This window comes from Scyliorhinus canicula, chromosome 11, assembly GCF_902713615.1.
Source record: "Scyliorhinus canicula chromosome 11, sScyCan1.1, whole genome shotgun sequence".
NCBI classification, from domain to species: domain Eukaryota; kingdom Metazoa; phylum Chordata; class Chondrichthyes; order Carcharhiniformes; family Scyliorhinidae; genus Scyliorhinus; species Scyliorhinus canicula.
In genome coordinates, this window is record NC_052156.1 from 146,382,299 (window position 1) to 146,409,565 (window position 27,267).

General features: G+C 44.4%; 1 protein-coding gene across 1 annotated transcript in view; it reads left to right on the forward strand.

Moving 5' to 3' along the window:
- The first annotated feature begins 362 nt into the window (after nt 1–362).
- The window catches only part of rabl2 (RAB, member of RAS oncogene family-like 2), a 36,860-nt gene continuing 9,955 nt past the window's right edge, over nt 363–27,267 (forward strand). Inside the window, exons 1-7 of the mRNA XM_038811688.1 lie at nt 363–1,870; nt 4,037–4,066; nt 5,721–5,800; nt 8,136–8,215; nt 9,063–9,174; nt 9,873–9,970; nt 11,064–11,147. Coding sequence (XP_038667616.1) covers nt 1,764–1,870; nt 4,037–4,066; nt 5,721–5,800; nt 8,136–8,215; nt 9,063–9,174; nt 9,873–9,970; nt 11,064–11,147 — 591 coding nt within the window. The 5' untranslated portion in view covers nt 363–1,763. The remainder of the gene's footprint in view (nt 1,871–4,036; nt 4,067–5,720; nt 5,801–8,135; nt 8,216–9,062; nt 9,175–9,872; nt 9,971–11,063; nt 11,148–27,267) is intronic.

Consider the following 27,267-nt stretch of genomic DNA (forward strand, 5'->3'; position numbering starts at 1 on the left):
GAGGGAGAGAGAGAGAGAGAGAGTGTGTGATAGAGAGCAAGATAAAGAGCAGAAAGGATAGAGGGAGAGAGAAAGGGAAAAGGAGAGAGGGAGAGAGGGAGAAAGAGTGATAGAGGGAGAGATAAAAGGATAGAGGGAGAGAGTGATAGAGAGAGAGAAGGAGATATAGGGGATAGAGAGAGAGATAGAGGGACATGGAGATAGAGGAATAGAGAGAGAGATAGGGAGGGAGAAGAGCGATAGAGAGAGACAAAGGGAGAGGGGTATTGAGAGACGGATAGGGAGGGATAGAGGGAGAGATTCAGAGAGAGGGATAGAGAGAAAGAGTGAGATGATAGAGTGTGAGGGATAGAGGGAGTGTGTGTGGGATAGAGGGAGTGTGCGTGGGATAGAGGGAGTGTGCGTGGGATAGAGGGAGTGTGCGTGGGATAGAGGGAGTGTGCGTGGGATAGAGGGAGTGTGCGGGGGATAGAGGGAGTGTGCGTGGGATAGAGGGAGTGTGCGTGGGATAGAGGGAGTGTGCGTGGGATAGAGGGAGTGTGCGTGGGATAGAGGGAGTGTGCGTGGGATAGAGGGAGTGTGCGTGGGATAGAGGGAGTGTGCGTGGGATAGAGGGAGTGTGCGAGGGATAGCGAGAGAGTGCGCACGGATAGCGAGAGAGTGCGCACGGATAGCGAGAGTGTGCGAGGGGTTGCGAGAGAAGGGGGCTAGAATATATGATTATATGCATTGGAGATACTTACAGAGGAAGGAAGCAGATATATACCGATAAATTTTACTGAGAGAGGCTGAGACACGAGACTGACCTGCAGTGTATTTTTTAAATCATAATTTTACTGAGATATTCCTGGCCAGGAACAGCTACGGATCTAGACTGAGGGGGGCAGGAAGAGGGATGAAGATATACAAAGAGATGACATCAGTCAAAGAGACAGCGGACAAGTGATAACTCTAGAAAAAAGACTGAGATATATACACAAAAATAACACCAATACACAAGGAAAACACTCATAGAAATAAAGAGCAGAAACAAGCCTAGGGAAATTTTAAAAACAGGGTGGAGGTGCAGAGGGCCAAATGGCAGCTATTGAGAAGCAGAGAGCATGAGGTCCATAGGGCAGTGATCAAAATAGAGAGAAAGTGACATTAGGCAGAGGCAGTGAGGCCATCAGCAAAGCCTTGGAGAAAAAAGCTGAGGTATTGTGTGAGGAAGAGGTGACAGATTCAATTTTATAGACAAAAAGACAGGATCAGAAGGACAGAAACAAGAGTTTCATTGGGACAAAAATCAGAAGGGGGTGAGTGAGAGGAAAAACAATTAATGAAGAAAGTGCTGAGAGAGCTAGGACAACAGAATTTACTGTGACAGATTGATATGTGGAAGAGAGAGGGACTGGATCATAGAACAGAAAGAGGAGACTGAGATTAAGAGACAGGCACAAACAGACCGAGTCAGGATACAGAGGGACAGAAGACAGGCAAGGGAAGATTTATTGAGCCAAACCCTGTGAGAAGTGGAGACACATGCAGAGGTGTTCAGTCTAGTTGAGCAATAATGGGGACAGATTAGGTTTCTGAATAACAGAAAAAGCAGTGACATAGGAAGATATGTAAGGAAAGAGTGGGAAATTCAACATCAGTTCTGCGCAGATTATTAGGCAGAGTGGAGGCAGAGCACGAGAGTGTATAGAGCTTGCGGGAGTAGCAGGCAGGCTCAGAGACAACAATCGGTGGAGGAGCAGCGGGACAAGATCGAGACCAGTATGGCCACAGAGAGCAGCAGCCTGTCCGACCTGAACCAAGACAAGTACGATGGGGATGAACACATCAAAATTATCTGTCTGGGAGACAGCGCTGTTGGGAAATCCAAGTGAGTAAAAATGTGTGCTCGCCGTGAATTGGCAGGGCTGTGAATGAAGTGAGGCTAATTACAACAAAGAATCTGGGCCCAATCTCTCCCCGCCAGTCCTGAATCAGCAGCTCCTTATTGTTGGATCGATTATATCAGGAGTGAGCCGCCCCTCCAACATTAATCCCTAGGCAGGGTAGATGCAGGAAGGATGTTCCCGATGGCAGGGGTGTACAGAACCAGGGGTCATAGTCTAAGGATATGGGGTAAATCTTTTAGGACTGAGATGAGGAGAAATGTCTTCACCAGGAGGGTGGTACGCTACCACAAAAAGCAGTTGAGGCCAAAACAGTTCATGTTTTCAAGAGGAATTAGCTATAATTCTTGGCGCTGAAGGGATCAAAGGAAATGGGGGTGAAAGTGCCAATAGGTTACAGAGTTAGAAAATAAGCCATGATAATGAATGGTGGAGCAGGCACGATGGACTGGATGACCTCCTTCTACCCCTATTTTCTATGTTTCTATGATCTTTCCTCATGTCAGGGCCCAGAAGGCAAGGCTATTTGACCATGGGGATGAGCGGGGGTGGCGCAGTGCGTCACAAGCCTGGCCTCATCTGTCTTCAACCGACAACCACACACTTGCCCTGCTCAGCATGATTTGCTTGTTGGTGATCAGAATCACTGAATCCCTACAGTGCAGAAGGAGGCCATTCGGCCCATCAGGTCAGCACCGACCCTCTGAAACAGCGCTCTACCCAGTCTCCCGCCCTACCCCGCGATCCCGTAACCCCACCTAACCCACACATATTTGGACACTAAGGGACAGTTTAGCACAACGAATCCTCCTAACCTGCACACCTTTGGAGAAGGGCAAACCCATGAACACATTTCACCTGTCCTGTCCCAGAGGTTCCGAAGCAGAGCAAGGGTTCGCCGCAAGGGAGGGTTTGCGAATTTAGTACAGGCTGGGAATCTGGGATATCCTAACCTGTGTGACACAGGTTAGGAACCTGGGATATCCTAACCTGTGTGACACTGTGCCGTACTATTCAGGTATACACACCCAAGGTGCTGATATATTCAATGGAGGAACTGATGGAAATGACAGGTCAAATTTACATAACAGAACAAGAACAGACCATTCAGCTTAATCTCTCTGCCAGTGTTTATGCTCCACCTAGTTCATCGAAACCTATCAGGATAACCTCTCCCATTCACCATCTCCTCTATCTAGAGCAAGATAAAACGAAGGGAGGCTGATTCCTCCCAACACCATTGCAGGTGTAAATGTGTTTAACTTGAATACTCAGTTCTACACCATACTGGTGAAGCTCTTGTAACCTTGGGGATGAGAGCTATTGCACGGTTGGAAGTAGTAGCCTTGTTGGATAGGATTTTGGGGGGAGCTCTGGTGCAGGAGGAGAGCAGGGAAGGATTTGCAGAGCCAGCTGGATACATGGTCCACTTCTTCGAAGGAAGAAATCCTTGGTGTGAGCATTAGAGGGGAGGGTGGTGTGACCAAGGGGAAGCCGGAAGTTGTTTTTCCCTCCAGGGTGATTCTGGTGTGATGGGCGGTCTTAGCTGGAGAAAGAAGCACAGTAAATACTGAAGTGTAGCTAAATTTGGCAATCTCTATCTAAACCCCGTATGCAGGTACCACACTGCAATTCAATCCGGAATAATGTTCCGGGAGAATGGTGGACATGGTGAGTAATTTAGAGACTGCTAAGGAATCAACGGTAGGAGCGAAGAACAGTTAAGCTCCTAATCCACTCTCTGCAACGTTCAATAAAACAACAACAAACACTCGGATTCACTCACAATAACATAATTGTTCAAATGCGACAGTGGTACAGGCTATCAAAACCCAGGAGTACGTTGTTGATTTTTGTGAATCCTGGAGCTCCAGGGGCTTTCCCAGCTCCTTTCGGTAGATGGAGATCTCTGAGCCGGAGTTCCTCATTGTCCACTGCCTTTCGGTGTGCAATCAGTGGACACAAGACCTCATGTCAAGCCATGTGTCTGAAAAGAATCAGTGTACCCTACAGGAGGATTTCCCTCCTGTAGGGGGATGGGAGGTCAGTGTGGAAACAGCCACTACCCAAACTGGATTAATGAAACTGAGCGGTCAATCCCTGGAGACCTGAAACTGTCCTAACTTGGTTTGGGTGATGTGTGTTTGCAGGTTGATGGAAAGGTTCCTAATGGATGGATAGTATCCTTTCTGAGCTCTGTACAGAATGACAAGGTACGGGAAGCAAATCCTGATGGCCTAACCGCACCACCTCTGAGCACGTGACTCCGCTGATTACATTCTTTCCCTTGTTCTAACCTGGTGATGCTAGTTTTGAAGGTTCCATACCAGATCCTGAAGGAGAAATGTCCTTTGATAAAAGTAGCCTCAAACTAAATGTACTGTCTCATACTAGAGAATGATTGGCTAATGGAAATCATTGACAGGCGTTGCTATGGTGACACTGTTTTAGTCATATGCATTAAAATCTCAAAATAGACATGCTTCACACATTCACATTTATTTTACAGACTTCCACCAACTTTCAGCAGCCAAAACAGTCAACAATCAAATACTCATACACACTGCTTTTCAGTTTACCATCTTATCAACAAACCTACAAATAGGTTAAAATTCACATGAATAAGCCTTGCGAATATGACTATTGCGATCACAAGCCCAGCAGTGGTATTTAATACTCTTTAGACTTGCTAATCGTCTTGGTACAGTAGCATATTTCTGATGTTACTGGAGAAGTGAAACAAGAGGCCTAGATTGGCGTTCAGGTCCCACCCAAGCAGCCTGAAAATTTGAATTGAGTTTAAAGAATATGGAAATGAAAAGTTGATATTAGTAAAATTCTCTGTCTGTTTGTTAGATTGTAGTAAAAGCCCACTTGTTCACCCTTTAATCCTCAGTCTAAGCCTATTTGGGACCCCAGTCTTACACCACTGTGGTTGACTCTTAATTGCCTTCTGAAATGGGCTATTATATCAGAACCACTGCCAATGGTTCAAGAAAGCAGCCCACCACCACTGCCTCGGAGCAAATGAGCATGGGCAATAAATGCCAGCCTTGCCAGGGACACTCGTATTCCAAGAGTTCTTTTTATTTAAATGGGAGTGGCCACATCTATCTTCCCAATTAGCTATGTTGGAAAATATTGGCCAAGTGGATCTACTGTAATGTGGTGTTCACAGGCTCTGTGGGGTGTTGCAAAGTCTCGCGTCTAGCCAGACCAGACCTTGAAAGCCATTACTCGGTATGTCCTCTGGGCAGGTGGTCTAACTAGGTAATTAGGTCTCACCCAGGTAATTGTAGCTGTCCACTAACTCCGGAGGTCAGTTTCGGCATTTCTAATCGCTTGTAATATTCTGGCCCTGGTCAAAGGAACCCGGCATGAAATTCGGGGACAGGTAGACCAGGCAGCATGTCTGAAAAGAGGGAGGTAGGTCAGAATTTCAGCTGGGTGACCGTGCAATATTGCTTGCCTGGAAACATTTTCTGCTTGCATATTATTTCCAATCCGAAATTACTTGCTCTCTTTTCAAAAAAGATTATTTTTAAAAGTACCTACTTACTTCACCACTCTTCCCTCCTTTAAAGATGCTACCTCTTTTATTAAGCTTGTGACTGCCCTGACATCTCCTGGTGTGGCTCTTTGTAAAATGTAGTTTGAAAGTGCTTTGGAACCCTTTGCTACATTGGAGGTGCTATATAGATGTAAGTTATATAACAATGAAATGTAGTGAGGTATATTGTACATCTTTAATGCAAAACTCGTATGTTAAATTATTTAATCGGTGGGATTGTTTTTTATCTGTGTCAGTCTTTTATACCTTAACTCGTGTTACAGTCGCCCTCAGCAGTTGTCCACTTACGCATTGACACTGTACAAGTATACCACCACTGTCAATGAGAAGACTGTTCTCGTGGGTAAGTGTTACATTCTTCAATAGATTTTGACCTACATTGTGAACTGAAAGAAAAGGAGAGTTGAGTCCCACCTATGTATCAAAAACCTAGCCCACAAAGGACAGTCCTAGTAACTGCAGACCAATTAATTTAGCATCAGCGGAGGGTAAGGTTTCAGAAACAATAATCAGGGAAAAATGCCAACAGGTACTTGGCAAATGCCACAGATTAATTAGTAAAAGATAGATCGATTGGAATAAAAAAAATGGCTTAAGGACAGAATAAAGTGAGTTGTGCTAAATGGTTTATTTTTGGACTGGAAAATGGTGTAGACAATGGTGTTTCCTTAAGGTTTTGTGTGAGGACCTCTGCACTTATGGCTTGGATATTGGAATACACAGTAAAATTCCAACATTTGCCAATAATACCAGGTCTGGAGGAGTGACAAACAAGGGAGATTTAAGTAAGTCGACTATAACAGGACATAGGTAAGTTTTTAGAATGGAAAGGTAAATGGCAGATGGAATTTAACATAGAGAAGTAGTTTGAGGTGATGCATTTTGGTAGAAAGGATAATGAGAGGCAAGATAGACTTAATGGCAGTTCTCTAAAGATTGTGAAAGGAGAGATGGACCTGGGGATGCATGTGTGCAGATCTTTGAAGGTGGTAGGCCATATCGAGAGAGTGGTTAGCAAAGTATATCGGACGTTGGATCTCATAGAGGTATTGGGTATGAGATGAGAGATGTAATTTTTGGGGATTATGTTGGTATTCTGTGTAGGTAAAGAACGCTGCATGTGTCCAGGGTTAATTAGATAGGGGGAAGGCTACTAGAATCAGGTTGTCTGTGAGGTCTAAGAGATAAAAGGTGTTAGGTTGATGCATTTGAAATGATAGGTTATTGGTGAGTTTGAGTTACAAGTCAATAAATGGGATCTAAAATTAACATTGTGAGAGACTTGAGTTTTCAGCTGTTGAATTTCAAAAGGGAGTTCAGAGTGACTAGGAAAATTTGCAACTTACAAAGATTCCATGGGTAAACAGGGAATTATCTATTAATTTCTATCGACTGAAAAGTAGAGGCAAAATAGAAAACATGAAATATATTTATATTTGGGAGAAGTTGAATTCAGAAAGGTGTTTGAGGACAATGCAAACTGAGATGTAAGAGGAGAAAGATATTTAAGGAAGGGTGTTTAATTGTGTTGGTGGTTGTAGAGGGAAACCCTGAAGACTAGTTTCTTTATTTGTGGGATGTTGAGAACTTGTGAAAGTTTTGAATTGGAGGCAGAAAAGTCTTTGTTCATGAAACAGTTTGTGTCTGAACCTCCTTTTGGCATTCCACATCAAAATGGAAGGTTGTTGCCAAGAAGGTAATTGTGTACTTTTAACCAAGCAGATCTTTTTGTGGGGGTGGGGGGGAGGGTTCTGCAAGACTGTTTTAACTGTGTAAATTTAATTTTCTGTGCTTAAGTTCTTTTTAATAATATTTTAATTAAAAAAAAATTCTAACTGTATAAATGGAGCTCTATGCTTTTCCTCCTTGTTTTCACAGTAAACAATTAGTTTATGATCAGTGAATCAGACTTCAGTCTGGGGCCTGGCTTGCTCAGCAAAACATTGCTGTTATCGTAACAAGTACAAAAGCAGGGCAATTATGCTGAAGTTTCGTAACACTCTGGTTAGACCACAATTGGAGCAGTGCATCCAGTTCTGGTGACCACACTTTAGGAAGGATATCAGGGTCCATGAGAGAGTGCAGAGGAAAATTACCAGAATGATTCCAGGTTGAAAGGATTTTAGCTACAGGGTTTGGTTGAAGAACTGGGACGTTCTCCTTGGAGTAAAAGAGATTGAGGGGAGATTTGATGTAGACAAGATTATGGAAGATTTGGATCAGGCAGACCAGGAAAAACTTTTGGTGCAAGGACTAGGGAATACAGATTGAGGGTTTTGGATAAGTGATGCATGGGGGAATGTGAGGAGGAACAGTTTTATGCAATGAGATGTAATGACCTGTAACTCGCTGTCCTTGAGGGTGGTAGAAGCCAAGATAATCGGTGATTTCAAAAGAAAATTGGATGCACAATGAGGTGTGAGGGTTTGAATGTCGTGCTTCTGTTCCTGTGCAAGGAAATTGATCCAAACAGTATCAACGGGTTGGGCCAGTTAGATATGTTACTGAAGAGAGACGGGATGGAATGACTTGGGAATGACTTTTGGTGCGAAGGAGGGTGGATGAGGTTGAGTGATATTGAAAAGAGTTCGTTGGGCTGAATCTCAATTTTAGCATTCAGAATTTTTGAAATTATTTGAAGTGACAAAAGTTGAAACTGTGGGTGTTTCCTTTTGCAGATTTCTGGGACACAGCGGGACAGGAACGTTTTCAGAGTATGCACCCATCTTATTACCATAAGGCACATGCATGTATTATGGTGAGCATTTGCAAGTTCTACTTTAATATAAACTCTAAACGATCATTTCAAAATAAGACGTATATTGTTAATCAGTGTCAGACTAAAATGTATCACTGCGCTACTCCCCGAACCCCACAGTGAGTTAACCTGATCTAAACACTTACTCTGCATGGTGACATAAAAAAACCTAGCAAAATCCAGTGAGTTCAGACAGGGATTAGCTGGGCCAAGGTTCTAAGAACTCCAAGTTTTAGATAAATTGTACAATCTATCAGCACAGTGCCCTACTAATCCCCACTGCTGATCCAGCTAGGTCCCATCGGCATGTTAGCTGGCGAGATTATCTGGAGTTCAATGGAAAGAATTCCGGCACTCGCTGACACACCTACCCCTCTAAGCTGACTGGTCACCAACAGTTTCCCGGAGTTTCTCATACCTGCCTGCCTGCCTCACGTATCAAACCTGCCACTGGAGTTAGCTTGATTCCTGGCTTCCATCATCAATTGGGTCATGCTTGAGCCACCTTAGCCCCCAAAGAAACCTTATCTGACATTTGAGTTATGCCTTCCCAAATCTTAGAGTTTCCCACCAGCTGGTCAATGGACAACAGCTTTCAACAATGCAGTTGAACTTGCGTTGGGCAGCTTGCGACATGTCGACTACCTCAGTGTTCGAACCACCTACGCTCGGCGTCGAGTACCAGCTTTACTCTGTATCTAACCTCCTGTGTAACTGCCATGTGAGTGTTTGAAGGGATTCTGTAGAGGGAGATTTACTCTGTCGCAGCCCAGCCAATGTACAAGTTGAACAGGCCATATACTTCTTGTTAAAAGAAAACTAAGTCCCCTTTTAATTTTGAGTTTAGGTGTTTGACGTCCAGCGGAAGATAACTTACAAAAACCTAAATAACTGGTACAAGGAGCTGAGGGAGTCTCGGCCCGAAATCCCCTGTGTGGTTGTTGCTAACAAAATAGACGGTGAGTTCAAAAGTTGGTTGTTGCTAACAAAATAGACAGTGAGTTCAAAGATTATGCATCTAGCACTGAGAATAGATTGTGGACCATGTCCCCTCTCCGGACCGCTGGCTGCACCCCCTCTCCGGTATGACGACGCTACCCCAGGGGAAGAGGAATGCCTCTTGCTGGTCTGACTTTGATCAGTTGGCTACATTTGAGCATTCAGCCTGGATGCTCATCCCTGAAATTAAAACATTGCTTCACACTGGAGTAGTCGTTCATTTGCTCCTTTCTCCTGTCTTATCCATTCCCCTTGTTCACTGTTCAATTCTGTTTCAACTTAGTGAGGGAATTAACAGCAGCTCTGCAGGGGTTTCGGGGCACCCTATTTCGGTGGGGAGGTGAGGCCCACTGTACTGGTACTGAGAGCCCCTCTTCGTTTTGTCTGACAGAGTTTTAAGGTCCCAGCTCTATTTCACCTTCCTGGGGTTTTGCCTGGAATGGAGAGGTGCGAGGGGGTGAACATAGCAGACAAGCAGCAGGGCAAAGAGTACAGAGAACAGAGAGTGAAATGTAGCGTGTTGTGAGTGGAGATGGAGTCCAGGGGAGCAAGCACCCTGCTGTTGGTCATGCCATGCTTAGGGATAGCAGAACTGTGAAGAGGCACAGTGAGTGGCGGTGCAATGCTGAATGAACCATTGTTGATCTCTGTCTTTCAGCCGACCTGAAAATCACACAGAAAAGCTTCAACTTCGCCAAGAAGCAGGGCTTGCCATTTTATTTTGTGTCGGCAGCAGATGGAACCAATGTTGTCAAGGTAGATATGATGGATACTGGCGAATCCATTCTTGTGTGACTGCAGCGCTCTCATGCACTGTTAGCGCTGGCACTACACTGTACACTACAGCCTGATGCTCAGAACAGGGAGAGAGCTGCAGAAATTAGATAACCTGTTGTCCAATCATAAATCTGATTCTCATCTTGTTCAAAATGCCTCTTAGTTCAGTAATAATTCCTCAGGTGTCAGGAATAGGGTAGTGCAATTATTCTCCACTTTCTTCACAGAAACATCACAAAAAGTAATAATGTGGGTGAAGAAGATCCCTTTTAATAAAACAAGCCATGCACTGGGGTTCATTTCTAAAGGAACAGAGTTGAAAAGCAAGAGAACTTGTGAGAAACGTGTTCCGACCTTGGTTAGTCCACATGGAGTAACTAGTCTCTATATTCTATAAAGGATATAGAGGTACAAGTGAAAGTAGAAAAAACATTTCAAAGATAATACCAGAACTTAGAAGTTAACTCACGGCGCTGAGGACCCGGGGTTGTTCCCAGCTCCAGGCCACTGTCTGTGTGGAGTTTGCACATTCTCCCCGTGTCTGCGTGGGTCTAACCCCCACAACCCAATGGTGTTCAGGGGACGTGGATTGGCCATGCTAAATTGCCCCTTAATTGGAAAAAAAGAATTGGGTACTCTTAAATTTATTTTTTTTAAAGAACTTGGAAGTTAAGATCTGGGAAGTTCTTAAAGGCTGGCGCTCATTTCTCGGGAATAGGGAAGACTAAGGACTAACCTAATGGAGACCTTTCAGATTATTACCGGGTTCGATAGGGTAGACGTAGAGCAGACGTGTCCCATTTGTCGGCCGGATTAGAATTTGGGGCCATCAATATTAGAAAGACAGAAATGTTGCAATCGTTTTCTCAGTGCAGTTTGTGGAATCTTGCTCTGTACCTAGTCGCTGTCACGTTTTGACATTGTTACAGCGGTGGTTACAGAGGCATCAACTGTAAAACACTTTATGAAATCCCAGGGATGTGAAAAATGCTGTAGAAATGCACGTTCTTCCATCCTTGAATGTTGACACTTAATTCAGCCCCCTCTCTCTTTCCTGTCACTTTCTCTGCAGTTGTTTCGGGACACAATAAAGCTAGCCGTGTCATACAAACAGAACACGAGTGATTTCATGGACGAAGTCATGCGGGAGCTGGAGGTGAGTCTTCATTCACCGGCATAGACATAAATTCACCAAGGGAATTGTCGCAACTTATTTGTCCTCTGGAATTAGCTGGAAGAAGGCTGAGGCGGCATGCCAGATAGCCTGCCTTCCCTGCTCCTTTTCCACAGCCACTCTTTCGCCCCCAGATGGGATGGAAGAATAGCTCAATCCTGTGTAATTTCCAGCAAGGGTCACTGGGTAATGATTAGAATAAAACAGAAGGAACTGGCATTGCTGGAAATACTAGAGCATAGAACATTACAGCGCAGTACAGGCCCTTCGGCCCTCGATGTTGTGCCGACCTGTGAAACCACTCTAAAGCCCATCTACACTATTCCCTTATCATCCATATGTTTATCCAATGACCATTTAAATGCCCTTAATGTTGGTGAGTCCACTACTGTTGCAGGCAGGGCATTCCACACCCTTACTACTCTCTGAGTAAAGAACCTACCTCTGACATTTGTCCTATATCTATCTCCCCTCAATTTAAAGCTATGTCCCCTCGTGCTGGCCATCACCATCCAAGGAAAAAGGCTCTCACTGTCCACCCTATCTAATCCTCTGATCATCTTGCATGCCTCAATTAAGTCATCTCTTAACCTTCTCTCTAACGAAAACAGCCTTAAGTCCCTCAGCCTTTCCTCATAAGATCTTCCCTCCATACCACGCGACATCCTGGTAAATCTCCTCTGCACCCTTTCCAATTCTTCCACATCCTTCCTATAATGTGGTGACCAGAACTGCACGCAATATTCCAAATGCAGCCGCACCAGAGTTTTGTACAGCTGCAACATGACCTCATGGTTCCGAAACTCAATCCCTCTACCAATAAAAGCTAACACACTGTACACCTTCTTAACAACCCTATCAACCTGGGTGGCAACATTCAGGGATCTATGTACATGGACACCGAGATCTCTCTGCTCATCCACACTACCAAGAATCTTACCATTAGCCCAGTACTCTGCCTTCCTGTTACTCCTTCCAAAATGAATCACCTCACACTTTTCTGCATTAAACTCCATTTGCCACCTCTCAGCCCAGCTTTGCAGCTTATCTATGTCCATCTGTAACCTGCAACAGCCTTCCGCACTGTCCACAACTCCACCGACTTTAGTGTCATCTGCAAATTTACTCACCCATCCTTCTACGCCCTCCTCCAGGTCATTTATAAAAATGACAAACAGCAGTGGCCCCAAAACAATCCTTGTGGTACACCACTAGTAACTGAACTCCAGGCTGAACATTTCCCATCAACCACCACCCTCTGTCTTCTTACAGCTAGCCAATTTCTGATCTAAACTGCTAAATCACCCTGAATCCCATGCCTCCGTATTTTCTGCAATAGCCTATCGTGGGGAACCTTATCAAACGCTTTACTGAAATCCATATACACCACATCAACTGCTTTACCCTCATCCACCTGTTTGGTCACCTTCTCAAAGAACTCAATAAGGTTTGTGAGGCACGACTGACCCTTCACAAAACTGTGTTGACTATCCCTAATCAAATTATTCCTTTCTACATGATTATAAATCTATCTCTTATAAACCTTTGCAAGACTTTGCCCACAACAGAAGTAAGGCTCACTCGTCTATATTTACCGGGGTTGTCTCTACTCCCCTTCTTGAACAAGGGGACAATATTTGCTATCCTCCAGTCTTCTGGCACTATTCCTGTAGACAATGGTGACAGAAAGATCAAAGCCAAAGACTCAGCAATCTCCTCCCCACTGCCCAGAGAATCCTAGGATAAATCCCATCTGGCCCAGGGGACTTATCTATTTTCACGCTTTCCAGAATTGCTAACACCTCCTCCTTATGAACCTCAAGCCCTTCTAGTCTAGTAGCCTGTATCTCAGTATTCTCCTTGACAACACTGTCTTTTTCCTGCGTGAATACTGATGAAAAATATTCATTTAGCACCTCTCCTATCTCCTCGGACTCCACGCACAACTTCCCACGACTGTCCTTGACTGGCCCTAATCTTATCCTAGTCATTCTTTTATTCCTGACATACCTAAAGAAAGCTTTAGCGTTATCCTTGATCCTACCTGCCAAAGACTTCTCATGTCCCATTCCCGGCTCTTCTTAGATCTCTCTTGAGGTCCTTCCTAGCTAACTTGTAACTCTCAAGCGTCCTAACTGAACCTTCGCATCTCATCTTTACATAAGCCTCCTTCTTCCTCTTGACAAGTGATTCAACTACTTTAGTAAACCACGGTTCCATCGCTCGACCACTTCCTCCCTGCCTGACAGGTACATACTTATCAAGGACACGCAGTGGCTGTTCCTTGAACGAGCTCCACATTTCAATTGTGCCCATCCCCTGCAGTTTCCTTCCCCATCCTATGCATCCTAAGTCTTGCCTCATCGTATCATAATTGCCTTTTCCCCAGCTATAACTCTTGCCCCACGGTATATACCTATTCCTTTCCATCGCTAAAGTAAACGTAACTGAATTGTGGTCACTATCACCAAAGTGCTCACCCACCTCCAAATCTAGCACCTGTCCTGGTTCGTTACCCAGTACCAAATCCAATGTGGCCTCGCCTCTTGTTGGCCTATCTACATACTGTGTCAGGAAACCCTCCTGCACACATTGGACAAAAACGGACCCGTCTAAAGTACTCGATCTATAGCGTTTCCAGTCAATATTTGGAAAGTTAAAGTGCCCCATAACAACTACCCTGTTACTTTCGCTCCTATCCAGAATCATCGTTGCAATCCTTTCCTCTACATCTCTGGAACCTTTCGGAGACCTATAGAAAACTCCCAACAGGGTGACCTCTCCTTTCCTGTTTCTAACCTCAGCCCATTCTACCTCAGCAGACGAGTCCTCATCAAACGTCCTTTCTGCCACCGTAATACTGTCCTTGACTAACAATGCCATCCCTCCCCCTCTCTTACCACCTTCCTTGAGCTTACTGAAATATCTAAACCCAGGAACCTGCAACAACCATTCCTACCCCTGCTCTAGCCATGTCTCCGAAATAGCCACAACGTCGAAGTCCTAGGTACCAACCCATGCTGCAAGTTCACCCACCTTATTCCGGATGCTGCTGGCGTTGAAGTAGACACACTTTAAACCACCTTCCTGCCTGCCGGTACACTCTTGCAACCTTGAAACCTTACTCATGACCTCACTACTCTCAACCTCCTGTATACTGGAGCTACAATTCAGGTTCCCAACCCCTGCTGAATTAGTTTAAACCCTCCCCGAAGAGCATTAGCAAATCCCCCCCCCCCCCCCCCCCCCCCGGATATTGGTACCCCTCTGGTCCAGGTGTAGACCATCCCGTTTGTAGATGTCCCACCTACCCCAGTGCCCTACCTACTACCCCCCCTACCTACTAATGCCAGGCAGTGAACTGCCCCAACAATCTAACCACCTTGCCTTGACATTCAGCGGCATTGCAATCACTGAATCCCCCATTATCAACATCCTAGGGGTCACCGTTGACTAGAAACAGCCATATAAATACTGCGGCCACAAGAGCAGGTCAGAGGCTGGGACTCCAACAGCGAGTAACTCACCTCCTGACTCCCCAAAGGCCTGTCCACCATCTACAAAGCACAAGTCAGGGGTGTGATGGAATATTCTCCACATGCATTGATGGGTGCAACTCCAACAACACTCAAGAAGCTCAATACCTTCCAGGACAACACAGTCCACTTGATCAGTACCCCGTCCAACAACATATTTCCACTGCCACTAAAGCACAGTAGCAGCACTGTGTACTATATATAAAGAAGCACTGTTGCTACACTCAAAGGCTTCTTTTCGGCACCATCCAAACTTGTGACCTCTGCCACCCAGGTGGACAAGGGCACCATCAGAACATGCAACTTCTCCTCCAAACTGCTCACCACCCAGACTTGGAATAATGTCACAGTTCCTTCAAAATCCTGGAACTCCCTCTCAGCACTGAAGGTGTATCTGCGGCAGGTCAAGAGGTAGCTCAACACCACTGTCACAAGGGTAGTTAGGGATGGACAACAAATGCTGGCCCACATCCCATGAAAGAATAAAGATAAACCTGAAGTAGTGCAAGTCAGTCAATGTCTGTCAGAGAGGGAAGGCCAGCTGGACGTGGCTGATCTCGGCCCTTCATTACACCTGCTTGGCAAGGTGATCCTTGAATGAAACTGCACAAAGAACAAGTTGTTGGGAGAGGAAAGGAATGATCTGAATCCGTTGTGCATTTTTGGTAAGGGATAAGACTGGAGAGTGCTGGGGAAGATCATTTCAACGAGGCAATGAAAGAATGATGAAAAGAAGGTGCAAAACCACCAGTGGGCGAATGGAAGGGAGGGGAAACTAGACTCCCAGGAAGTGTTACCATGCACCATCCAGGGAGCGCTGGCAATAGCAACTCATTCACAGTGATAGGACCATCCTCGCCTCCCCAGCACCCCTTTTTCAAAAAATGACACCAAGCATTATTTTATCTTTTACCTCTACTTTTGGCCCACTTGTGATCAGTCAGACCAGGACTGAACCTTGGATCTTTACTACCACAACCTGAAAGCTATAGTGACTTTTCACCATCCCAACATTTTTATAATCTGGTGACCCTCTATAAATGGTATGATGTAACAACCTCCCTCCCTCCCTCCAACCTCAAGTGTGCTTCAGACTGAATTTAGTTGGCATCCCTAGGCATTGGATTATTGATGATTCTAGGTGTGCTTCCACCCCACCAACATGCTGTCACTCAATGTTCCCCTCCCACCCCCCAACACATACCCTTTCTCAATGTGTGCTGCCCTCATGTTCCGGCACAGACTGTGAGCTGTGCTGACCCCGTGCTCCTTTTCAGTCTCTTTTTATATGTTAGTTGCATTGTTTTTCTCTTTATCAATTTTGTACAGTCTGTCGTTTGCACACTGTGCTCTTCCACCCATACCTCACTGCTGCCTGTTCTGGTGACCTGTTCATTACTCTTTCCTTATTCCATGACCATTGGATTACAGTTGCAGTGCTTTTCCAGCAGGTGGTAGTGTTGTCCTATCCAGCATTGAACGCCACCTGGAGTAACAATATTAAGAAATTCAGTAGATGCTGCTGCACCTGGAGTAACAATATTAAGAAACTCACTCAGTAAATGCTGCTGCACCTGGAGTAACAATATAAAGAAACTCAGTAAATGCTGCTGCACCTGGAGTAACAATATTAAGAAATTCACTCAGTAAATGTTGCTGCATCTGGAGTAACAATATTAAGAAACTTGCTAAATGCTGCTGCATCTGGAGTAACAATATAAAGAAACTCAAATGCTGCTGCACCTGGAGTAACAGTATAAAGAAACTTGCTAAATGCTGCTGCATCTGGAGTAACAATATAAAGAAACTCAGTAAATGCTGCTGCACATGGAGTAACAATATAAAGAAATTCAGTAAATGCAGCTGCGCCTGGAAGAACTGTATAAAGAAACTCAGTAAATGTGGCTGCACTTGGAGTAACAATATAAAGAAACTCAGTAAATACTGCTGCAGCTGGAGTAACAATATCAAGAAACTTAAGTAAATGCTGCTGCACATGGAGTAACAATATAAATGCTGCAGCAACTGGAGTAATATATAAAGAAACTCAGTAAATGCTGCTGCACCTGGAGTAACAATATAAAGAAACTCAGTATTTGCTACTGCACATGGAGAAGCAATATAAAGAAAGCCAGTAAATGCTGCTGCACCTGGTGTAACTATAAAGAAACTCAGTAAATGCTGCTGCACCTGGAGTAACAATATTAAGAAATTCACTCAGTAAATGTTGCTGCATCTGGAGTAACAATATTAAGAAACTTGCTAAATGCTGCTGCATCTGGAGTAACAATATAAAGAAACTCAAATGCTGCTGCACCTGGAGTAACAGTATAAAGAAACTTGCTAAATGCTGCTGCATCTGGAGTAACAATATAAAGAAACTCAGTAAATGCTGCTGCACATGGAGTAACAATATAAAGAAATTCAGTAAATGCAGCTGCGCCTGGAAGAACTGTATAAAGAAACTCAGTAAATGTGGCTGCACTTGGAGTAACAATATAAAGAAACTCAGTAAATACTGCTGCAGCTGGAGTAACAATATCAAGAAACTTAAGTAAATGCTGCTGCACATGGAGTAACAATATAAATGCTGCAGCAACTGGAGTAATATATAAAGAAACTCAGTAAATGCTGCTGCACCTGGAGTAACAATATAAATGCTGCAGCAACTGGAGTAATATATAAAGAAACTCAGTAAATGCTGCTGCACCTGGAGTAACAATATAAAGAAACTCAGTATTTGCTACTGCACATGGAGAAGCAATATAAAGAAAGCCAGTAAATGCTGCTGCACCTGGTGTAACTATAAAGAAACTCAGTAAATGCTGCTGCACCTGGAGTAACAATATTAAGAAATTCACTCAGTAAATGTTGCTGCATCTGGAGTAACAATATTAAGAAACTTGCTAAATGCTGCTGCATCTGGAGTAACAATATAAAGAAACTCAAATGCTGCTGCACCTGGAGTAACAGTATAAAGAAACTTGCTAAATGCTGCTGCATCTGGAGTAACAATATAAAGAAACTCAGTAAATGCTGCTGCACATGGAGTAACAATATAAAGAAATTCAGTAAATGCAGCTGCGCCTGGAAGAACTGTATAAAGAAACTCAGTAAATGTGGCTGCACTTGGAGTAACAATATAAAGAAACTCAGTAAATACTGCTGCAGCTGGAGTAACAATATCAAGAAACTTAAGTAAATGCTGCTGCACATGGAGTAACAATATAAATGCTGCAGCAACTGGAGTAATATATAAAGAAACTCAGTAAATGCTGCTGCACCTGGAGTAACAATATAAATGCTGCAGCAACTGGAGTAATATATAAAGAAACTCAGTAAATGTGGCTGCATTTGGAGTAACAATATAAAGAAACTCAGTAAATACTGCTGCAGCTGGAGTAACAATATCAAGAAACTTAAGTAAATGCTGCTGCACATGGAGTAACAATATAAATGCTGCAGCAACTGGAGTAACATATAAAGAAACTCAGTAAATGCTGCTGCATCTGGAGTAACAATATAAATAAACTCAGTATTTGCGACTGTACATGGAGAAGCAATATAAAAGGAAGTCAGTAAATACTGGAGCACCTTCTGTAACTGTATAAAACAATTCAGCAAATGCTGCTGCCCCTGGAGAAATTGTATAAATAAACTCAGTAAATGATGCTTCACCTTGAGTAACAATATAAAGAAACTCGTTAAATGCTGCTACCCCTGGATATCTATTTAAAGAAGCTCTGTAAATGTTGCTGTAACAATATAAAGAAATTCAGTAAATGCTGCTGCCCCTGGAGTAACAATACAAAGAAACCCAGTAAATGCTGCTGCACTTGGAGTAGCAATATAAAGAGACTCAGTAAATTCTGCTGCACCAGGAGTAACAATATAAAGAAACTCAGTTAATGCTGCATCTGGAGTAACAATATCAAGAAACGCAGTAAATGCTGCTGCACCTGGAGTAACAATACAAAGAAGCTCAGTAAATGCTGCTGCACCTGGAGTAACACTATAAATGCTGCTGCAGCTGGAGTAACAATATAAAGAAACTCAGTAAATGCTGCTGCACCTGGATTACCAATATAAAGAAACTTGCGAAATGCTTCTGCATCTGGAGTGACAATATAAAGAAACTCAATAAATGCTACACCACATGGAGTAACATAAAGAAACTTGCTAAATGCTGCTGCATCTGGTGTAACTGTGTAAATAAACTCAGTAAATGCTGCTGCACCTGGAGTAACAATGTAAAGAAACAAATGGAATGTCGCTGCTCCTGGAGTAACTCTGTAAAGAAACTCAGTAAATGCTGCAGCAGCTGGAGTAATAATATAAAGAAACTCGGTAAATGCAGCTGCACTTGGAGTAACACTGTAAATAAACTCATGAAATGCTGCTGCACCTGGAGTAACAATATAAATAAACTCAGTAAATGCAGCTGCACCAGAAGTAACTGTGTAAAGGAACTCAATAAATGATGTTGCGCCAGGAGTAATTGTATAAGTATACTCAGTAAATACTGCTGCAGCTGGAGTAACAATATAAGGAAAGTCAGTAGATGATACTGCACCTTGAGTAACTGTATAAAACAACTCTATTTGTTAGACCTCGAGTAATGATATAAAGAAACTCAGATGTTGCTGACCTCGAGTAACAATATAAAGCAAGTCAGTATTTGCTGCTGCACCAGGAGTAACAATATAAAGCAACTCAGTAAATGCTGCTGCGCCTGGAGTAACAATATAAAGCAACTCAGTAAATGCTGCTGCGCCTGGAGTAACAATATAAAGCAACTCAGTAAATGCTGCTGCACCTGGAGTAACAATATAAAGCAACTCAGTAAATGCTGCTGCGCCTGGAGTAACAATATAAAGAAACTCAGTAAATGCTGCTGCCCCAGGAGTAACTGTAAAGGAATTCAGTAAATTATGCTGCACCTGGAGTAACAATATAAATAAACTCCGTAAACGCTGCTGCACCTGGAGTAACAATGTAAGAATTAAATGCAGCTGCTCCTGGAGTAACTGTGCAAAGAAACTCAGTAAATGCTGCTGCAGCTGGAGTAACTCTGCAAAGAAACTCAGTAAATGCTGTTGCCGCTGGAGTAGCATTAGAAAGAAACTCAGTAAATGCTGTTGCTGCTGGAGTAGCATTAGAAAGAAACTCAGTAAATGCTGCTGCAGCTGGAGTAGCATTAGAAAGAAACTCCGTAAATGCTGCTGCAGCTGGAGTAGCATTAGAAAGAAACTCAGTAAATGCTGCTGCAGCTGGAGTAGCATTAGAAAGAAACTCAGTAAATGCTGTTGCTGCTGGAGTAGCATTAGAAAGAAACTCAGTAAATGCTGCTGCTGCTGGAGTAGCATTAGAAAGAAACTCAGTAAATGCTGCTGCCGCTGGAGTAGCATTAGAAAGAAACTCAGTAAATGCTGCTGCCGCTGGAGTAGCATTAGAAAGAAACTCAGTAAATGCTGCTGCTGCTGGAGTAGCATTAGAAAGAAACTCAGTAAATGCTGCTGCCGCTGGAGTAACTCTGTAAAGAAACTCAGTAAATGCTGTTGCCGCTGGAGTAGCATTAGAAAGAAACTCAGTAAATGCTGCTGCAGCTGGAGTAACAATATAAGGAAAGTCAGTAGATGATGCTGCACCTTGAGTAACAATATAAAGAAACTCAGTAAATGCTGCTGCAGCCGGAGTAACAATACAAGGAAAGTCAGTAGATGATGCTGCACATTGAGTAACTGTATAAAGCAACTCTATTTGCTGTTAGACCTCGAGTAATGATATAAAGAAACTCAGATGTTGCTCACGTTGAGTAACAATATAAAGCAACTCAGTATTTGCTGCTGCACCAGGAGTAACAGTATAAAGAAACTCCGTAAACGCTGCTGCACCTGGAGTAACAATGTAAAAATTAAATGCAACTGCTCCTGGAGTAACTGTGCAAAGAAACTCAGTAAATGCTGTTGCAGCTGGGGTAACGACACAAAGAAACTCAGTAAATGCTGCTGCACCTGGAGTAACAATATAAAGAAACTCAGTAAATGCTGCTGCACCTGGAGTAACAGTGTATAGAAACCCAGAAAACACTAAATCATGAACCATGTGTGTGTATACTTTTAGCCTTTCTCCTGGTTTCTGCTCACTGTTCCAAGGAGATAGCATCTCAGTCAGGGCAGATAAATACAAAAATTATATATCTCATTTTCACTTAGTCTGCAACCTGGAGGTCCCTCCATCTCTTTCGGAAGTCTGGCGATCCCTCCGTCTGCTCCGGGAGTCTGGAGATCTCTCCGTCTGCTCCGGGAGTCTGGAGATCTCTCTGCTTGCTCCGGGAATCTGGAGATCTCTCTGCAGCTCATGGAGTCTGGGGATCTCTCCGTCTGCTCCGGGAATCTGAAAATCTATTTGTCTGCTCCGGGAGTCTGGAGATCTCTCCGTCTCCTCTGAGAGTTTGGAGACCTCCCGTCTGCTCCAGGAGTCTGGAGATCTCTCCGTCTGCTCCGGGAGTCTGGAGATCTATCCGTCTGCTCCGGGAGTCTGGAGATCTCTCCGTCTGCTCCGGGAGTCTGGAAATCTCTCTGTCTGCTCTGGGAGTCTGGAGATCTCTCCGTCTACTCCGGTTGTCTGGAGATAGCCCCGTCTACTCCGGGAGTCTGGAGATAGCCCCGTCTGCTCCGGGAGTCTGGAGATCTCTCTGCCTGCTCCTGGAATCTGGAGATCTCTCCGTCTGCTCCGGGAGTCTGGAGGTCTCTCTGTCTGCTCTGGGAGTCTGGAGATCTCTCCGTCTGCTCCGGGAGTCTGGAGATCTCTCCGTCTGCTCCGGGAGTCTGGAGATCTCTCCATCTGCTCCAGGAGTCTGGAGATTTCTCAGTCTGCTCCGGGAGTCTGGAGATATCCCTGTCTGCTCCGGGTGTCTGGAGATATTCCCGTCTGTTCCGGGAGTCTGGAGATATCCCCGTCTGCTCTGGGAGTCTGGAGATATCCCCGTCTGTTCCGGGAGTCTGGAGATATCCCCGTCTGTTCCGGGAGTCTGGAGATATCCCCGTCTGCTCCAGGAGCCTGGAGATAGCCCTGTCTGCTCCAGGAGTCTGGAGATCTCTCAGTCTGCTCCGGGAGTCTGGAGATCTCTCAGTCTGCTCCGGGAGTCTGGAGATCTCTCAGTCTGCTCCGGGAGTCTGGAGATATCCCCGTCTGTTCCGGGAGTCTGGAGATATCCCCGTCTGCTCCGGGTGGCTGGAGATAGCCCCGTCTGTTCTGGGAGTCTGGAGATATCCCCGTCTGCTCCAGGAGTCTGGAGATATCCCCGTCTGCTCCGGGAGTCTGGAGATAGCCCTGTCTGCTCCAGGAGTCTGGAGATCTTTCAGTCTGCTCCGGAAGTCTTGAGATCTCTCAGTCTGCTCCGGGAGTCTTGAGATCTCCCCGTCTGCTCCGGGACTCTGGAGTTCTCTCCATCTGCTCCTGGAGTCTGGAGATCTCTTTGTCTACTCCGGAAGTCTGGGGGTCGCACATTACATTAAGACCATACGACGTAGGAGCAGAATTAGGCCACTCGGCCCATCGAGTCTGCTCCCCCATTCAATCATGGCTGATATTTTTCTCATCCACACTCCCCTGCCATCTCCCCGTAACCCCTGATCCCTTTATTAATCAAGAGCCTATCCATCTCTCTCTTAAAGACTCTCAGTGATTTGGCTTCCACAGCTTTATGCAGCCTTCCACAGATTCACCACCACCTGGCTGAAGAAATTCCTCCTGACCTCTGTTTTAAAGGTTCGTCCCTTTAGTCTGAAATGGTGTCCTCTGGTTCGAGTTTTTCCTACAAGTGGAAACATCCTCTCCACGTCCACTCTATCCAGGCCTCGCAGTATCCTATAAGTTTCAGTAAGATCCCCCCTCAACCTTCTAAACTCCAACAAGTAGACCCAGAGTCCTCAAATGTTTCTCATACGACAAGCTCTTCATACCAGGGATCGTTCTTGTGAACCTCCTCTGGACCCTTTCCAAGGCCAGCACATCCTTCTTTAGATACGGGGCCCAAAACTGCTCACAATACTCCAAATGGGGTCTGACCAGAGCCTTATACAGCCTCAGAAGTACATCCCTGGTCTTGTATTCTAGCCCTCTCGACATGAATGCTAACATTGCATTTGCCTTCCTAACTGCCGACTGAACCTGCACGTTAACCTGAAGAGAATCTTGAACAAGGACTCTCAAGTCCCTTTGTGTGTCATAATATACACACAAGTATATGATGGTGCACAGACAGGCATTGATTGACACACAGGATGACCAATGAACACACAGAACACAGCAGTCAATCACCAGACAGGACACAGCCACTATAAAGCCAGAGGGCACTAGTTTTCTCGCTCTCTGGGGATGCAGCCTCTGAGACAGTCAGAGCCTGTGAGCAACAACTAGAACATCCACCATGTGTTAGTAAGATAATCTGGTCAGGTTAGCCTCAGGTCTCCAGTCAACTCAGCATAGTGTCAACCCACAGTTAAAGTATGTTTAATAGTTAAGAGTTCAATAAAACAGAGTTCCATTTCTTCAAGTGTTGGAAGCCTGTCTCTCTCACTGCTACAGTAAATGCAGTCCTCGTAGACCCAGCATACCCAACACATCATGGTGCTTCTGATTTCCTAAGCATTTCCCCATTTAAAAAATAGTCTAAGCCTCCATTGCTCCTTCCAAAGTGCATAACCTCACACTTTTCCACATTGCATTCCATCAAATACTAGGGGCTGGTTTAGCTCACTCCGCTAAATCGCTGGCTTTTAAAGCAGACCAAGCAGGCCAGCAGCACGGTTCGATTCCCGTACCAGCCTCCCCGGACAGGCGCCGGAATGTGGCGACTATGGGTTTTTCACAGTAACTTCATTGAAGCCTACTCATGACAATAAAGCGATTTTCATTTTTCATTTTCAGATACTGCATTGCCCACTCTCCTAGCCTGTCCAAGTCCACCTACAGCCTCCCGCTTTCTCAATACTACCAGTCCCTCTACAGATCTTTGTATCATCTGTAAACTTAGCAACAGTGCCTTCAGTGGTCATCTGGTGAAAAATAAATTTGTGGGGAGGGTTGAGTTTCACTTCATGCTGCTGTAATATTTGACTCTATTTCACTGTGTATAAAAATCTCCACGTGCCAACAAAAGGCACTTTACAGAGTCTGAGGGTGTTAATAGAATGGGTCAGTTGCAGGAAAGTCTATTCCCCATCTGATTTGCCTCTGCATGTTATTCTGCAGGGCTGTTCTTTCAAAACACATCACTTCAAGAATAGCAGAATCAGAGTCACTCTGTAACTACAGTCACAGTTTATTCAGGGTGAGGGTCACACTGTGTAACTGTACAGTCACAGTTTATTCAGGGTGAGGGTCACACTGTGTAACTGTACAGTCACAGTTTATTCAGGGTGAGGGTCACACTGTGTAACTGTACAGTCACAGTTTATTCAGGGTGAGGGTCACACTGTGTAACTGTACAGTCACAGTTTATTCAGGGTGGGGGTCACACTGTGTAACTGTGCAGAGTCACTGTTTATTCAGAGTGAGGGTCACTCACTGTAACTATACAATCATTGTTTATTCAAGGTGAGGGTCACTCACTGTAACTGTACAGTCACAGTTTATTCAGGGTGAGGGTCACTCACTGTAACTGTACAGTCACAGTTTATTCAGGGTGAGGGTCACTCACAGTGTAACTGTGCAGAGTCACTGGTTATTCAGAGTGAGGGTCACTCACTGTAACTATACAGTCACTATTTATTCAGAGAGGCTCACTCACTAACTGTACAGAGTCACTGTTTATTCAGGGTGAGGGTCACTCACTATGTAACTGTACAGAGTCACTGTTTATTCAGAGGGTCACTCACACATGTAACTGTACAGAGTCACTGTTTATTCAGAGTGAGGGTCACTCACTGTAACTATACAGTCACTTTATTCAAGATGAGGGTCACTCACCATGTAACTGTACAATCACTATTTATTCAGAGTGAGGCTCACTCACAGTGTAACTGTACAGAGTCACTTTATTCAGAGTGAGGGTCACTCACAGCGTAACTGTACAGAGTCACTGTTTATTCAGAGTGAGGGTCACTTACAGTGTAACTGTACAGAGCCACTGTTTATTCAGAGTGAGGGTCACTCACTGTGTAGCTACAGAGTCACTGTTTATTCAGAGTGAGGGTCACTCACTGTGTAACTGTACAGAGTCACTGTTTATTCAGAGTGAGGGTCACTCACTGTGTAACTGTACAGAACCACTTTATTCAGAGTGAGGGTCACTCACTGTGTAACTACAGAGTCACTGTTTATTCAGAGTGAGGGTCACTCACTGTGTAACTTTGCAGAGTCACTGTTTATTCAGAGTGAGGGCCACTCACAGTGTAACTGTACAGAGTAATTGTTTATTCAGAGTGAGGGTCAGTCACTAACTGTACAGAGCCACTGTTTATTCAGAGTGAGGGTCACTCACTGTGTAACTGTACAGAGTCACTGTTTATTCAGAGTGAGGGTCACTCACAGAGTAACTGTACAGAGTCACTGTTTATTCAGAGTGAGGGTCACTTACAGTGTAACTGTACAGAGCCACTGTTTATTCAGAGTGAGGGTCACTCACTGTGTAACTACAGAGTCACTGTTTATTCAGAATGAGGGTCACTGACAGTGTAACTGTGCAGAGTCACTGTTTATTCAGAGTGAGGGCCACTCATTGTATAACTGTACAGAGCCACTGTTTATTCAGAGTGAGGGTCACTCACTGTGTAACTGTACAGAACCACTGTTTATTCAGAGTGAGGGTCACGCACTGTGTAACTGTACAGAACCACTGTTTATTCAGAGTGAGGGTCACTCACTGTGTAACTGTACAGAGCCACTGTTTATTCAGAGTGAGGGCCACTCACTGTGTAACTGTACAGAGTAATTGTTTATTCAGAGTGAGGGTCAGTCACTAACTGTACAGAGCCACTGTTTATTCAGAGTGAGGGTCACTCACTGTGTAACTGTACAGAGTCACTGTTTATTCAGAGTGAGGGTCACTCACAGTGTAACTGTACAGAGTCACTGTTTATCCAGTGAGGGTCACTCAGTGTAACTGTACAGAGTCACTGTTTATTCAGAGTGAGGGTCACTCACTGTGTAACTGTACAGAGTCACTGTTTATTCAGAGTGAGGGTCACTCACAGTAACTGTACAGAGTCACTGTTTATTCAGAGTGAAGGTCACTCACAGTGTAACTGTACAGCGCCACTGTTTATTCAGAGTGAGGGTCACTCACTGTGTAACTACAGAGCCACTGTTTATACAGAGTGAGGGTCACTCACTGTTACTGTACAGAGTCACTGTTTATTCAGAAGGAGAGTCACTCATTGTTACTGTACAGAGTCACTGTTCATTCAGAATGAGGGTCACTGACAGTGTAACTGTGCAGAGCCACTGTTTATTCAGAGTGAGGGCCACTCATTGTATAACTGTACAGAGCCACTGTTTATTCAGAGTGAGGGTCACTCACTGTGTAACTGTACAGAGTCACTGTTTATTCAGAGTGAGGGTCACTCACTGTGTAACTGTACAGAACCACTGTTTATTCAGAGTGAGGGTCACTCACTGTGTAACTGTACAGAGTCACTGTTTATTCAGGGTGAGGGCCACTCACAGTGTAACTGTACAGAGTAATTGTTTATTCAGAGTGAGGGTCAGTCACTAACTGTACAGAGCCACTGTTTATTCAGAGTGAGGGTCACTCACTGTGTAACTGTACAGAGTCACTGTTTATTCAGAGTGAGGGTCACTCACAGTGTAACTGTACAGAGTCACTGTTTATTCAGAGTGAGGGCCACTCACAGTGTAACTGTACAGAGTAATTGTTTATTCAGAGTGATGGTCAGTCACTAACTGTACAGAGCCACTGTTTATTCAGAGTGAGGTCACTCACTGTGTAACTGTACAGAGTCACTGTTTATTCAGAGTGAGGGTCACTCACAGTGTAACTGTACAGAGTCACTGTTTATTCAGTGAGGGTCACTCAGTGTAACTGTACAGAATCACTGTTTATTCAGAGTGAGGGTCACTCACTGTGTAACTGTACAGAGTCACTGTTTATTCAGAGTGAGGGTCACTCACAGTAACTGTACAGAGTCACTGTTTATTCAGAGTGAAGGTCACTCACAGTGTAACTGTACAGAGCCACTGTTTATTCAGAGTGAGGGTCACTCACTGTGTAACTGTACAGAGCCACTGTTTATACAGAGTGAGGGTCACTCACTGTTACTGTACAGAGTCACTGTTTATTCAGAAGGAGAGTCACTCACTGTTACTGTACAGAGTCACTGTTTATTCAGAATGAGGGTCACTGACAGTGTAACTGTGCAGAGCCACTGTTTATTCAGAGTGAGGGCCACTCATTGTATAACTGTACAGAGCCACTGTTTATTCAGAGTGAGGGTCACTCACTGTGTAACTGTACAGAGTCACTGTTTATTCAGAGTGAGGGTCACTCACTGTGTAACTGTACAGAACCACTGTTTATTCAGAGTGAGGGCCACTCACAG